The sequence below is a fragment of the Apodemus sylvaticus genome, chromosome 22 (genome assembly GCF_947179515.1).
Source record: "Apodemus sylvaticus chromosome 22, mApoSyl1.1, whole genome shotgun sequence".
Classification (NCBI taxonomy): domain Eukaryota; kingdom Metazoa; phylum Chordata; class Mammalia; order Rodentia; family Muridae; genus Apodemus; species Apodemus sylvaticus.
The window spans coordinates 27,443,817-27,457,332 of record NC_067493.1 but is presented as its reverse complement, the minus strand read 5'-3'; the positions used below and the strand labels follow the sequence as shown (position 1 = coordinate 27,457,332).

The window sequence follows — 13,516 nt, the reverse complement described above, 5'->3', positions numbered from 1 at the left end:
CGAATACCTGCCTAGAATCCCCCAGTGAGGGGCTGGGGGTGTGGCTCAGTGACAGAGCCCCTGCCTAGAATCCCCCAGGGAGGGGCCTGGGGCGTGGCTCAGTGGTAGAGTCCCTGCCTAGAATCCCCCAGGGAGGGGCTGGGGGTGTGGCACAGTGATAGAGCCCCTGCCTAGAATCCCCCAGGGAGGGGCTGGGGTGTGGCTCAGTGGTAGAGCCCCTGCCTAGCAAGGCCCATTGGTTTGATTCCCAGCAAGCACCACAAGAAATAACAACAAACTCCAGCACCTTCACTCAGAATCTACTTTGTCACATCTCTTGTGGCTGTGCACAAGAGATGTGTCAAGTCTTACTTTATAGGACACGCTGCTCCAGATCTCACAATCCTCCTGCCTTAGCCTCTCTAGAGCTGGGATCACAGGTGTGCTCACCTCCCTCTGTTCTACCCTCATATCTTTAGCAGATTGCTTTGTGACAGCTTAAGACCGGGAACAAGCGGTGCATACTCACACCCGTCACGCCCAGCACAGCAGAGGAGGCCCATGTCTAATTCTGGGTACACAGTCATGTTAAAAATAGCATCAAGCAGTGTATGACAGCTGTATGGTGGGGGACACACTGGGCTCAAAGAAGCTGTGGGGTGACTGATGTTTGCTAGCTTAATCGAGGTAGTGGCTCAGACAGCTGAGAAAGCTCATTAGGATCTGCTTTAAATCTCCCTCCCTTCCTCCCTCCCTCCTTTCTTCCCTCCTTCCTTTCCTCCTTCCCTTCCTCTCTCAGCACTGGTAGATGGAGCCCTGATTCTGTTGCATGCTTTGGTGAATGGACTGCTGCTAAATTGTACCAGTGCTGCTAATCTGCACCCCAGGACACGTGTTTTATGCATGTGGTCTAGTATATGTTAATAATATTACATGTGTGGAGAATAGATGAGCAGGCATGTATAAGCATGAAGACTTGAGTTCCATCCCCAGTTCCCATGCAAAAACCCAGGCCAAAAAGCATGTGGTACACATTTGTAACCGTACAACTGAGGAGGCTGAGGCAAAAGCCCTCGAAGGCTAGTTGGCTGGCCAGCCTAGCAGAGTTGCTGAGCTCCAGGCCAGGGAGAGATCCTGTCTGAATAAACAAGGTGAGGTGGGGAAATGCGGCCCAGGGGGTAAAGGCTTGCTGTGCCAGTCTGAGGATCCCAGATCCTATGTGAAGTGTGTAACACTGCCCCGCCCTCTCAGTGCATCTACAGCAAGATGGGAGGTGCCAGAGCAGGAGAAATCCCAGAAGCCCTCACACCAGCTGGTAGTTCTTAGGCAGCTACCAACAAGGGATCCCATCGCAAACAAGGTGCAAGGTGAGAATTGACACCAGAGGTCATCCTCTGACCTCTAGAGGTCATCCTCTGACCTCTACACTCAGGCTGTGGTATGTGTGTATGCTTGTACTCACACACGTGAACCTGCACATATGGACACACACACACACACACACACACACAGACCTTTTCAGCATGGTGTGTACTAGTAATCTAAGCCCTAGAGAAGGAGAGGCTGGAGGATTAGGAGTTCAAAGCCAGCCCGAGTTCCATGAGACCCTGTATCAAACAGACAAAGGACAGCAACAACCACAACAAAACTAAAATTCATTTTGCAAAATAACCTCCAAGGTAGCTGGAGAGTGCCGTCTGTGATCCCAGCCCTGGGAGGCAGAAGCAGGAGGATTTGGGCCACACCCGTCGCGGAGAAGCATGGATACTGCAGGGAGAGCTATCCAGAGACGCCTGGACATCACAACACTTAACTCACCCAGGCAAGTCTGAAGTGAGTTTCTGTGGGTCTTCACTGAAGCCACAGGGACTCTCCTGCTGGCGTGGGAACTCATGCCTGCTCCGGAGGGGCTGCAGACTCCAGCCCCTGATCACCCTGACAAGTCTCGTGTCCCAGCCTGTCTGGCTTTTCTACACCCACCTCCAATATCACCCTGTCCCTGACAGCCAGGCAAATCTCACCCTACTAGCTGCCGTGCCGACTCACAACACACGATCTGCCCTGACCTCCTCCCTTCCAGTGCATGCTCAGTGGCAAGTTGAGTGACACCAGTCTTGCCCTGGGACTGTGACATCAGAATCCTATCAGTCCCTCTGCTGCTGATTTCCCTCCCTCCTGGCCACGTCTGGCACACAGCAACTGCTTGATAAGTATTTCCTGCATCAATTAGGTAGATTTTCCTGGCTGGGTAGCATCCTTAGCTTGGATGCTCCGTAAGTGGCCTTGGTGGCAGTTGGTTGAAACATGACCCAGATATCCACAATGGCGACGGGGGGCTGTCCCAGCCCAGGCTCCTGCTGTTTCAGGAAGAGGGGTGCTAAGGTGAAATGCAATCTAGGCTGGGCTTCTCTCCAGACAGGGGAGCAAGACCTGGCTGTAAGGAGTGTGGACGGCTTCTGCTTCTGCCTTAGTTCAGCGTTTGTGCAGGGCGTGGATGACACCCCAGGGGATAGAGGGGCCCTGCACGGGGTATAGGACTCTCGGGTGCCTCATGTCGAGGCAGGCTGCGGGAAGCAACCGAGCTACTTCTGGTGCCAAGAGCCACCCGCCCCGTATAGCCCCTTCTCGCTGGGGCACCTCCTCCCCAGTGAGGCCTCCAGGGTTTAAGAGACCTGATTAGAGCCCAGACTGCTAGGGCTGTAAACCCAGCCACCTGCTGTATCTGTTCACAGTCTACTAATGGCCCCTCCGTGTCTAGGTGGTTGTGCCCCGTACTCCAGGCTGCTGGGGTGAGCTCCCTCAACGTAAGCAGACACTCACCACTTCTGAAGGCTATGAGCTTTGAGGTCCTTGTAGTTAGAGAAGTCCTTGACTGCACAGGGCATTCAGTGTTGTGTAGAGGTCCTGTCCCTGAGGGGCAATAGAGTCTTGCCACTGGAGGCTACAATTTGAGGCCACAGGATGAGGATCCAGTCTCAAAGTCCCAGAAATTTTACTTTGGTGGGAAACCACAAAGAACTATAGGTTCCCAAAGTTGGGGACAGAATCGACAAAGCTCTGACCCGTGACACTGGAACCTGGAGGGATGCAGGTATCTTGGAAGCCTGACCCCGCATGGACAATCTGTGACCAAAAAGCCTTGGCACTGTACTGCATCCAGAGGTCTTTTCAGCCCCCAACCCAGGCCCCCCTGCCACAGAGGCGACCCCACATTCCACATAGCCTGTAGCTTTAAGCCTCCTGTTGGGCTGTCCCCTGCGAACTGCTCTTTCCACATTCTCAGGGTGGTGGGGTGGGTGGGGTGCCGGCACGCCCTGGGGAGGATGGCTATAAGGCAGAGGCCTCACTGGGCCCCTGGAGAGCTGAGGATTCGCTATCCAGCTGTTCACATGGCTCTGCTGCTCGTGGGTGTCTGGGGGATCTTGCTACTTCTGGGGCTGTGGGGACTGCTCCAGGGCTGTGCCCGGAACCCCTCTCTGGCCCCTCGGTGGCCCCCCGGGCCTCGTCCTCTGCCGTTCCTGGGGAACCTGCATTTGCTGGGTGTCACCCAACAAGACCGGGCACTGATGGAGGTAGGGTGGGCAACGCTATATCATCTCACAGCTCACACGGTGTCTGTGTCCCAGTTCTGACAAGGAAAGCCAATTGGGGGATACAGGATGCCAGGGGCTTGTCCTCAGAGAGCAGATATTGGAAGCAAGAGGGACCTAGGCTGGGGATATAGCTCACCGTAGTGTGCTTGCTTAACATTCATGAGGGACTGGTTCTATACCAGGACTGTAAATAAAAGATAGACAGATAGATAGATAGATAGATAGATAGATAGATAGATAGATAGATATCGGCAGACAGATAGCTAGAAACAGCTGGGCAGTGCAGCCAAGGTTCAGGGTTCAGGAGTGGTGGTCAGGGTGGGCTCTGGGACAATGAGGAAGAACCTGGCAGGTATGTCTAGAAGACCCAGAAATGGAGCAGGGCAGCATAATGCACAGCTATGCCCTTGTCTGGGAAGGGTATTAACTGGGTATGGCTTCTCCCCAGAACCCAGATATGAAGGTAATCTGATTGTACTGCCCCTAGCCAGGACTAACTGGCTCAGTGGGGTGGAGGTCCTTGAATTTTGTCTGGGGGGCTCTTGCACGCAGAGATCCACACGGCTGCAGAGCTGGCTTGAAGTGACTCTGCCCCACCTTTCCTAGGGTGGATCATGCTAGACTCTCACGTGGCTGCAGGCTCTAGATTCAGAGGCTCAGGCCCTACCTCAGGGCTGAGTCTAAGGAGCAGATACCGGGCAGATCCAGCCACGGCTCTCGGAGAGAGGCACAAACTCACTCCGGCTTTCTCATTTTCAACGTTTTCGCTTTGAAATAGGGGCGGTGGAAGTTTAAACATTTGAATAGTGTCCTCCTCCTGGGGAGACTGGTGGGGCGCTTCCAGCCTGTGTACAGTACAGCTGTATGTAGCTCTTAGAGGGTGGTGAAGACTGCTTGTCTGACGCCTGTCTGTCCCTACCAGCTCTCAGAACGCTACGGGCCAATGTTCACAGTTCATCTGGGATCTCAGAAGACCGTGGTGCTGTCAGGCTACGAGCTGGTGAGGGAGGCCTTGGTTGGAACTGGCCATGAGCTAGCCGACCGGCCCCCCATCCCTATCTTCCAGCACATCCAGCGAGGTGGGGGTAGGTGGGCACCGGGGTTCCTTGCCAGATGGGGAGGGGACTTGGCCTCTTGGGTTGGTACTAGGGCTAGATAGACGGGATCAGTCTATTGCAAGGCAGGAGGAGGGTGACCCAGGGTAACCTCCGAGTGGGAGGGGCTTGGAGTTGAGCCCAGGGCCCCCCAGAGTGGGCCTCCTGTTCCCTGCATGCATCGTCAGATGGGGAGTGGCTGGGACTCAGGGCTCATGTCTACCCGACAGGCATCTTCTTTTCGTCTGGAGCGCACTGGAGGGCGGCTCGTCAATTCACCGTGCGCACCCTGCAGAGCCTGGGTGTGCGACAGCTATCCATGGTGGACAAGGTGCTGCAGGAGCTAGCCTGTCTTAAAGGGCAGCTGGACAGCTATGGAGGTGAGCACGGGGGGACCAGGATGCGCCTGCCCGGCATCTATGCCCACCTGAGGCCTGTCTTCCTCCCTGACCTCCAGGCCAGCCCTTACCCCTGGCCCTATTGGGTTGGGCACCCTGCAACATCACCTTCACGCTCCTCTTCGGCCAGCGCTTTGACTACCAGGATCCTGTGTTTGTGTCCCTGCTGAGTCTCATTGACCAGGTCATGGTCCTGTTGGGGTCACCTGGCATACAGGTGAGAGTTTGCCACCCGACAGGAAATTGAGCCCCAGGTGAACGAGAGTGTGGGGCCCAGTTCTAAACCCTGAGGTCAGGGCTGGTTGGTCCTAGCAATCTTCCAACAAAGAACGTGTGACCTCGGCCAAAGACAGACATTGGTTAGCATGTTTTGCACATGAACCAGGCCCTGTGCTCTCCGGGGCTCTGGACTAAGGAGTCCCACCTATTCACACACCCTACAGAAATAAGTGCGGCTGCTGACGTGTGTGCAAGGGCCGTTTCAGTTTGTGGGACCTGCATCCAAGGGGTCCCCCACACCCAGGCACCTTTCCTCTTACTTATTTATTTTTTGAAAGAGGGTGTCTCTATGTAGACACCCTGGCTGTCCTGGAACTGTCTATGTAGACCAGGCTGGCTTCGAACTCAGATCCACTCCTCTTTGCCCCCTGAGTGCTGGAACTAAAGGTGTGTGTTACCTACCATGCCTGGCTAGGTACCTTCTTAATCTCCTCATCACAGAAATTACGAAACCCAGCCCTTCTCATGTCCAGGGCCCTAACATTTAAAGAGTCCTGGCTTTGGACCGAAGCCTAGACACTCAGGACCTGGGCTTTATTTACAGTTGGGTCCTGGCTCAGGATGAGGCCCCACAGAGGTGAGGAGGAACAGCCACTGTGGTGAGCCTGCCCTTAGGTTTGCCTTCCCACTCATGTAGTAGGAGCAGGCAGTGAGGTCAACCCCAGAGCACTCCCTTCAGGGGATGAAGGAGGCAGGGTTCCCCTGGATAGCCCGGGCAGTAGAGATGGTCCTCACCACTTAGAGTAGTATGAGGCGTTTTCCCCAGTAATTACCTGCCAGTGCACCCTGAATTCTGAATACTTATTGGCATCAGACCCACTCTATTGTAGGCCACACATTGCCGGACCCCAAGACCTGTGAGCCCGCATGGCTGTGACTCCTTCTCCATGGTAGTCATTCCCCTTCTGATTTTCCCCTTCAGCGATAATAGATAATAGATAGAAAGGAACACGTCCCTAGGCAGCAAAGAGTATTTGGGTCTTGCATAGAGCCATCCAAATATATCAGGTCAGGCGGCTCCTTCCTGAACACCCTGAGACTCCCTCCTACACCCTGGACTTCCAGGAGGGTGACAAGCCCCCAGCACTGCTGGTCTGGCGCCCTCTTGTGGCCAGGGGCAGCATTGCCCCGACTCGTTTGTCGCCCAGACGCACCTGCATGGATTTGGCTTGCTCACGGCAATCGCATCTGTCACCTCATCTCTGTCCCGCCCACTCGCAGCTCTTCAACACGTTCCCCCGCCTGGGGGCCTTGCTGCGGCTGCACAAGCCGGTCTTGGGCAAGATCGAGGAGGTGCGCGCCATCCTGAGAACCCTCCTGGAAGCACGGAGGTCACCCCTGCCAAGTGGCGGTCCCGTGCAGAGTTACGCCGAAGCTCTGCTTCAGCAGGGCCAGGTGTGGACAGGACCAGGGCTTCATCAGAGACGGGGGTGGTGGTGGTGGTGGGGGATGGGGTGGTGGTAGTGGCCCCAGTTCACGGGAGGGGAACTAGGGAGGGCTTTCCCGTCTGCTGGGGACTTCTGGGAGTCTCAGTCTCCTTCTCTATGAGATTGGTCCCTGAGAGTGCCTGGAGTAGGTGAACCCCCCAGTGGTTGGATCCTCGGAGATTCAAGTCCAGTTCTCACCGCCCTCCCTGCAGGACGATGACCCCGAGGACATGTTTGGCGAGGCTAATGTTCTGGCCTGTATCCTGGACATGGTCATGGCTGGAACAGAGACCACGGCGGCCACGCTGCAGTGGGCAGTCTTCCTGATGGTTAAGCACCCACACGTGCAGGGTGAGAGTCACCCCCCCCCCTCCTCCCACGGTAGCGAACCCTTTAGGGGGTTAGGAACGGGGCTTTCCCCCATACAGCGCCACCTTCTGGTCTAGGTCGCGTGCAGGAGGAGCTGGACCGAGTGCTGGGCCCCGGGCAGCTCCCTCAAGCAGAGCACCAGCGAGCACTGCCCTACACCAGTGCTGTGCTGCATGAGGTCCAGCGGTACATCACGCTCCTGCCCCACGTGCCCCGCTGCACAGCTGCTGACGTCCAGCTGGGTGGCTACCTGCTCCCCAAGGTGGGGCCCCACTTCTTCCCTTTGACTTGGGGGTGGATAGGGGACTTCCTGGGTCTCATAGTCACCTGTGAGACAGGCTAACACCACGTGGTGCAGGTGGGTGGCAGGAACTCCCCCAGGACGGTGTCTGCCCTCTTGCCCTACCTCTGAGCAGATCCGCCCACTCTGGGATCCCTCTGCCTTACAGGGCACTCCTGTGATTCCTTTGCTGACCTCGGTGCTCCTAGACAAGACACAGTGGGAGACCCCGAGCCAGTTCAACCCAAACCACTTTCTGGACGCCAAGGGGCGCTTTATGAAGCGGGGGGCCTTCCTGCCTTTCTCCACTGGTAACTTGCTGGCCCGGGTCTGCTCAGCCCTCTCCCCTCCAGGAGGCCTGGCACCTTACACGGTGCCTCGGTTTCTCCTGCAGGTCGCCGGGTCTGCGTTGGGAAGAGCCTGGCCAGGACAGAGCTCTTCTTGCTGTTTGCCGGTCTCCTCCAGCGGTACCATCTACTGCCCCCGCCCGGCCTGAGCCCCGCAGACCTGGATTTACGGCCCGCCCCAGCTTTCACCATGAGGCCTCCTGCCCAGACCTTGCGTGTGGTGCCGAGATCCTAGGGTGTTCACATACTGGAGAACCACCAGTCTACCTCTCCCACAGGAGGCGCTGCCCGAGGTGGTGGGGTGGTTACAGCATCCCTAGCAATGATGTGCCTGCACTGTACTTCCGGACCACCGCAGCATTCATGACTCAGTGTACAGTGGTGCCAAGGCTATCTCCCCATCCGTGGAGGCTGGAAGTTGGCCTTTCATCTGGGCATCATGGGGCGTATCAGCACAGCCCAGCAGCCCTATCCTGTCCTGATATGCTGCTTACAGGACCTCTAATTCACCTTCCAGGTTCCTGAACCCTGGACACCATAGACACTTCTCTATTCTGGTCCCCAAGGCAGCCAAAGCCTCAGAGCAGAGACTACACTGCAATCCCTTCAGCGTTCTTCCCCTCCCCCACCACACCTTATCTTTGCCCCCCACCCCCCGGGGTCACAATACCCAGAGGCCTGGTCTATAGCCCTTCCACAGCCTTCCCCCAGTGTATCTGCCCACCTACCTACCTAGGCAGATTCTGCCCAGTTTGGGATGCTCCATCTTTGCCTGGCACCAAGGGGACCCCAGGGGCTGCCTGAGCTTGACCACAGGTGATATTTTTGCTCTTTTCGTCTGCTGTGACAACTGGCATGGCACTGTGGTCACCTGGGACAATGATTGGAGGGAAAGAGCTTCTTCCAGCCGATGTCCTGGGAACCTTTCCCTGGTTCCCGATGCCAGGCCTCCCCGCCCCCCTTCTCGGTGGTGTTTGTATTCCTTGTTTCTCAGTGTGCCCACTCGAGGCTTCGAAACGCGCAGGGTGAGAACCTTGCTGCGCGTGTCTGCCCGGTCATGCCAACTCTAGTCCTGCCTTCTCTAGGACCACCGACACGGCCACAGTCAGCACAGGGCTTCCCCACGTGGGGAAGGGCAGGGCTAGATGCCACCATGAGTGTCAAGAGCCAGCTGGCGTGCACGTGGGTCCCTCTGGCACTGAGGGTCTGGTGGTTGGTGGGCACAGGCCGGCACTGACTAGAGAGACATGAGGAAGTCTTTGGGCTCTAGCGGTGCAGTGCTTTGGTGCTAGCCCCAGCCAGTGCTTTAAAGTAACTAACCCTGAAGTGACACAAGTGTCTATGGGACAGAGGACAAGGCTGGGGGCAAGGCTTTGAAGGTGAGGTCTGGCTACAGATAGCCAGATCACCGGAAAGCCTGTGACCCAGGAAGAGGCCCATGCTTCGGCTGCCTGCCTGCCTGCCCACACTGATGCAGCACTTGGCTACCGTGCCCACGTGCTAGGGACCCGAGACCATCGCATTTGTTTTTTGAGACAGGGTTTCTCTGTGTAGCACTGGCTATCCTAGAACTCACTCTGTAGACCAGGTTGGCCTGGCCTTGCCTCTGCCTCCCGAGTGCTGGGACTGGAGCCATGCGCCACGGTTGCTAATCTCACCACTTTTACAAGACCCGGGACAGCTCAGCTCTGTTCCACTCTAGTGAGCAGGCAGGGTTTGGAGCCTGGAGGCTGCCCCCCACCCCCACCCCCATGGCTTCTTGGTCCAGGCAGGAAGGCAGCAAGAAGACACAATGCTTAAGGTTGGGGGGGGACAGAGCAGGGCAGGGTGGGTTCTGGGGGTGGGGGGTGGGGGACTGCCCTCTCGTGACAGTTGGATCTGAATGGCCCGCTCACGAAGGAGCTATGGCTGCTGTGAACACCTGAGCCTCCAGGCAGCTGAGGTGCCGCACCCTGGCTCCCGCCCAGCTAGCCCTGGATGCCCCCACCTCCTCCCCGTGATGCGAGTCCTAGTTACTTGGAATTGCGAATGGGTGGTGGACTGTGTCCACTGTCCTTGGATCAGAGCCTGAAAAGGGCCCTGGAGGGACTCGGCCTGTTGACACTCCTGTAGGCAACAGGATATGAGTGTGGGAGGAAGGGCTACCTGACCTTCCAGAGACCCCAGCCACCACGCCCTCCTGCCTCTTCCACTGAGGGCTGAAACCCTACTTGGGCATGAAATACTTGGCAAGTCAGATATATCTGTGTAACGATCAAAAATTAGAAGTAAAATGTATACTCTGGTGGTGGTAAGGCACGTCTTTAATGCCAGCACTCAGGAGACGGAGGCAGGTGGATCTCTTGTGAGTTCAAGGCCAGTCAGGACAGCCAGGGCTACACACAGAAACCTTGCCTAGAAAAAAATGAAACCAACCAAACAAGCAAACGGCGACTGTGTAACACAAGCTATCCATGGCCTTGGGCCTGAACACACACAGTGCTCTCCCTCGTGTTCATAACATGCAACACCTTGGCTCTGGGCCAGATGTTATCAGTCGCGCGGGGCTATGGTTTTCAAGACAGGGTTTCTCTGTGTGACCCTGGCCATCGTGGTCTCTCTCTGTAGACCAGGCTGGTCTCGAATTCTCAGAGATTGGCCTGCTTCTGCCTCCCGAGTTCTGGGACTAAGGAGTCTCACGGCTGTAAAACAGTTTATAGAGAGCCAGCTTTCAGTGTTTTCTGTCGCCCCTCAGCCTCTCAGCAACAAAGCTGCATTATCTGTGGATTGTGCGCATTAGACAGACAGTCGTGAATATGCAAACCTGCCTTTATCTTTAATAAATGGAAAATTATTTGTATTCAGAATAGTTTTAAAATAAATTTCTTGGGATACAGTATATATTTATCTGTAAACCTCTTTTATAGTCCTCTATATCTGGGTGTATAAAAGTGACTCTGCTGCAAAGGGGCTGTGGGCTGGAGAGCAGTGGGGGCAGAGGGTGGGCCCTGCATGGCTCCCATCTGCAATGACCTCACCGCTCACTGAGCTAGCCTCACGCCAAATCCTCTCTAGCCTGGCAGCGCCCTCCCTGTGTGGGAACTATGGGTGATTTTTTATGGTCTGAGGGAAAAGTCACCCAAAGGGAGTGGGACATGTGTTCTGATGGTGACATAGGTCCAGACACAAACGCTTAGTCCTTCTGTTCCCAATACTGAGAGGTGCAATGACAAGGAACTGGGCCTGGCTGCTGACACGAGGAACAGCATGGGGATCACGGGGCAGGTGCTTCTAGCAGCTTGTGGGCAGCCACACGGCCCAGGGGCCGCAATACAAGTCCTTGATAGGGTTTCCCTACACACAGGTGAGTTGCATTCAGGCTGCACTGCAGTGGCCCCCAGATCAAATATGTAGGATCCCCCCCCAAATACACACACACACACACACACACACACACAGCAGGGAATCCCAGCTGATGGGAAAGCCAGCTTGGGCCAGTGTCTAAGATATCCTTGACAGAAAAAGTAGACTCTGTTCACAGCCATTTTAGGGCAACTCGTGTGGGAGCGGCACCTTGGAACTGTTTCAGGGAGACCCTGTTCAACTCCCAAGGCACCAGAAACTGTTACGGCTTATAGGGAGGGGGATGAAGAGTTCTTCTCAGGACCTTGGAAGGAAGTCCTCAAGCCAGATGACCTGCTGGTGACCCTGACTGTTCCCACGGCTCTGGGAGGAGGTGGCCAGCGTGTCCTCAGGGCCCAAGGCCACCTCTCCCCACTAGGAGAGCAGCTGCAGCACCTGCCGGAGACGCTGCATCTTCCCCAGAGACCCGGCTCCGGCCTCAGGGTCAGTCTCATCCAGCTTCTGCATCAGGGCCTCGGCCTTCTGGACTGTCAGCTCTCGGGCGCTGCCCTTCAGCCCCTCCAGGTAGTCCAGCAGGGTAGCAAAGTGGTCATCAGGAACCTGGAGGGACGAGAGGACAGTGTTGAGGGCCACGGTGGGGGGACCCTGAGCAGTGGGCAGGCAACGAGACTGGGTCCGCTGTGCTTCCAGGGGTGGGGGACCAACTGATGGTGTCTTCATGATGGGATCTCCCAGAACAGCTGTGTGCATGGGACCCCAGTCCACCCTGTTGCTAGTTTGTCAGGACAAGAGGTAGGGACATGGTGGAAAGGAGCCTAGTGTGCTGGCTTGACTATACTGAACTTCAGACACTCCCTATATACATTTAAAAAATTGCTTGTGAGACATTGTATCTAGTCCAGGCTGGCCTTGAACTTGCCTAATGGGCACACAGTCTTCCAGCACTGCATAAACTGGGTGTGGTGGCACGCAACTGCAGTCCCAGCACTGCTGCAGAACAGAGGGAAGGGTAAGGAGTTTGGGGCTAGGTAGGAACTTGGCTTAGTTGTTCCTGTGTGTGGACCCGGATACCAGGTGCTCCACTGTCCATTCTGGGCTCTGTCTAGGCGCCCGCCTGCCATCCAGGGACCCTGCAACCTGAACGCCGCATGGCCCGCGAAGGGCCCCACCTTGGCCCATCTATGTGCACAGACCTTGTCCTCATCGTACATGTGTAGCAAGAGCCACGTCTGCCTTGTCTTCTGGAATCTCCAGCTCTCCTGTTTCTGAGCCCACCTGGGAAACAAGACAGACACCTCAGGATACAGAGGACAATCCCAGGAGCCCTAGGGGGCCAGACTGCCTAAGAGCATGTGGTGGCCAAGTCTGGCTCAAGGGGTGAGCTCTCAGCGCGCCCACTGAGAGAGAGTCCTCAGTCCATCTGCGGAGCCTACACTTGTAACATTAGGGATACAGGGTCATCTTCCAACTGTCCAACTTCCACTTTATAACATTCTACATGTCTTGTATTTGGTCATTCTTTTTTTGTGACAGCTTTATTTAGTCAAGCTGGCCTCAAATTCACTATGTAGTCAGGCTGATCCCCCTGCCTCAGCCTCTTAAGTGCTGGGACTAAAGGCGTGCCCTCCTCACACCCCACGCCTGAGGCAGGGTCTCTTAATCAAACCCAGCCAGATCTTGCCAATAAGGCTGGTCTCCCTAGTCTGGGCTGGGGATTCCCTATCTCTGTCATCTGAAGATGGAATTATAGGCAGGACCCCACACTCTTCCACGAATTCTGGGGATACACACTCTGACACCCCCCCAACCCCCGCTTCTGTGGTAAACACTTTCAGGCCTGAGTCATCTTCTGTGCCTTGGTTCATTCACTGATGTTTCTGTCTAGGCCAGTGAGGGTCTGGAATATGCCATCGTTAGTTGTAATTTCCGTGCCGGCCCCTGAATGACGGGGCATCACCCTCAGCCCAGCCACTAGGTCTCTGCATGCTCCTGGGCAGAGGCCCCAGGAGGGAAGGACTAAGACTGACTGGCACCCAGCCTCACACTTCAGGCCCTGGCTCTGGCTCGCACAGCTGCGGCACCAGGCTCACAGGCTGCCCGCCAAAGCCAAGCCACAGTTCTCGCCCACCTCAGGGTTGAGCTGAGCTCGGCCTAACACCTACGTGAGCGCTTGACCAGATCCACGGAGGGCCTCCGGGTGTGAGGACCCTAAGGACAGTCAAGGGCTGCATTTTCTGAGTGTGTCCTGTTCCAAGGTCCCCACACCACATATCCTTCCATAGCTTTCACACGTCCTGAGTCCCTGAGAGTGGCTTCTCCAGTGCTGGAGGATGCAAAGAGGCCAACCACAGGCTGGGAAGGGCAGCTAGAGGTGATATGCAGAGCAGAGCACCCAGGCCACACCCCAA

General features: G+C 56.1%; 2 protein-coding genes across 2 annotated transcripts in view; one reads left to right on the top strand and one right to left on the bottom strand.

Moving 5' to 3' along the window:
• Positions 1-3,368: 3,368 nt before the first annotated feature.
• On the top strand, positions 3,369-9,548 carry LOC127672795 (cytochrome P450 2W1). Its single transcript, XM_052168165.1, has 9 exons — positions 3,369-3,551; positions 4,495-4,657; positions 4,897-5,046; positions 5,124-5,281; positions 6,565-6,738; positions 6,983-7,121; positions 7,217-7,401; positions 7,589-7,730; positions 7,814-9,548. Exons 1-9 carry the CDS (start codon positions 3,369-3,371, stop codon positions 7,999-8,001), a joined length of 1,482 nt encoding a protein of 493 aa, XP_052024125.1. The 3' UTR covers positions 8,002-9,548.
• Positions 9,549-10,556: 1,008 nt separating this feature from the next.
• C22H7orf50 (chromosome 22 C7orf50 homolog) overlaps positions 10,557-13,516 on the bottom strand; it is a 100,103-nt gene continuing 97,143 nt past the window's right edge. Inside the window, exons 4-5 of the mRNA XM_052169093.1 lie at positions 12,302-12,383; positions 10,557-11,708 (exon numbers count right to left, since the gene is read on the bottom strand). Of these exons, the coding sequence (XP_052025053.1) occupies positions 11,523-11,708; positions 12,302-12,383 (268 nt within the window). The 3' untranslated portion in view covers positions 10,557-11,522. The remainder of the gene's footprint in view (positions 11,709-12,301; positions 12,384-13,516) is intronic.

Excerpts from the sequence above, each read along its gene's own strand:
- LOC127672795 (XM_052168165.1), top strand. The coding sequence starts at position 3,369 with ATGGCTCTGCTGCTCGTGGGTGTCTGGGGGATCTTGCTACTTCTGGGG. Across the intron at positions 7,122-7,216 it reads TAAGCACCCACACGTGCAGG|GTCGCGTGCAGGAGGAGCTG; the intron begins GTGAGAGTCACC and ends CTTCTGGTCTAG. Across the intron at positions 7,402-7,588 it reads GTGGCTACCTGCTCCCCAAG|GGCACTCCTGTGATTCCTTT; the intron begins GTGGGGCCCCAC and ends TCTGCCTTACAG.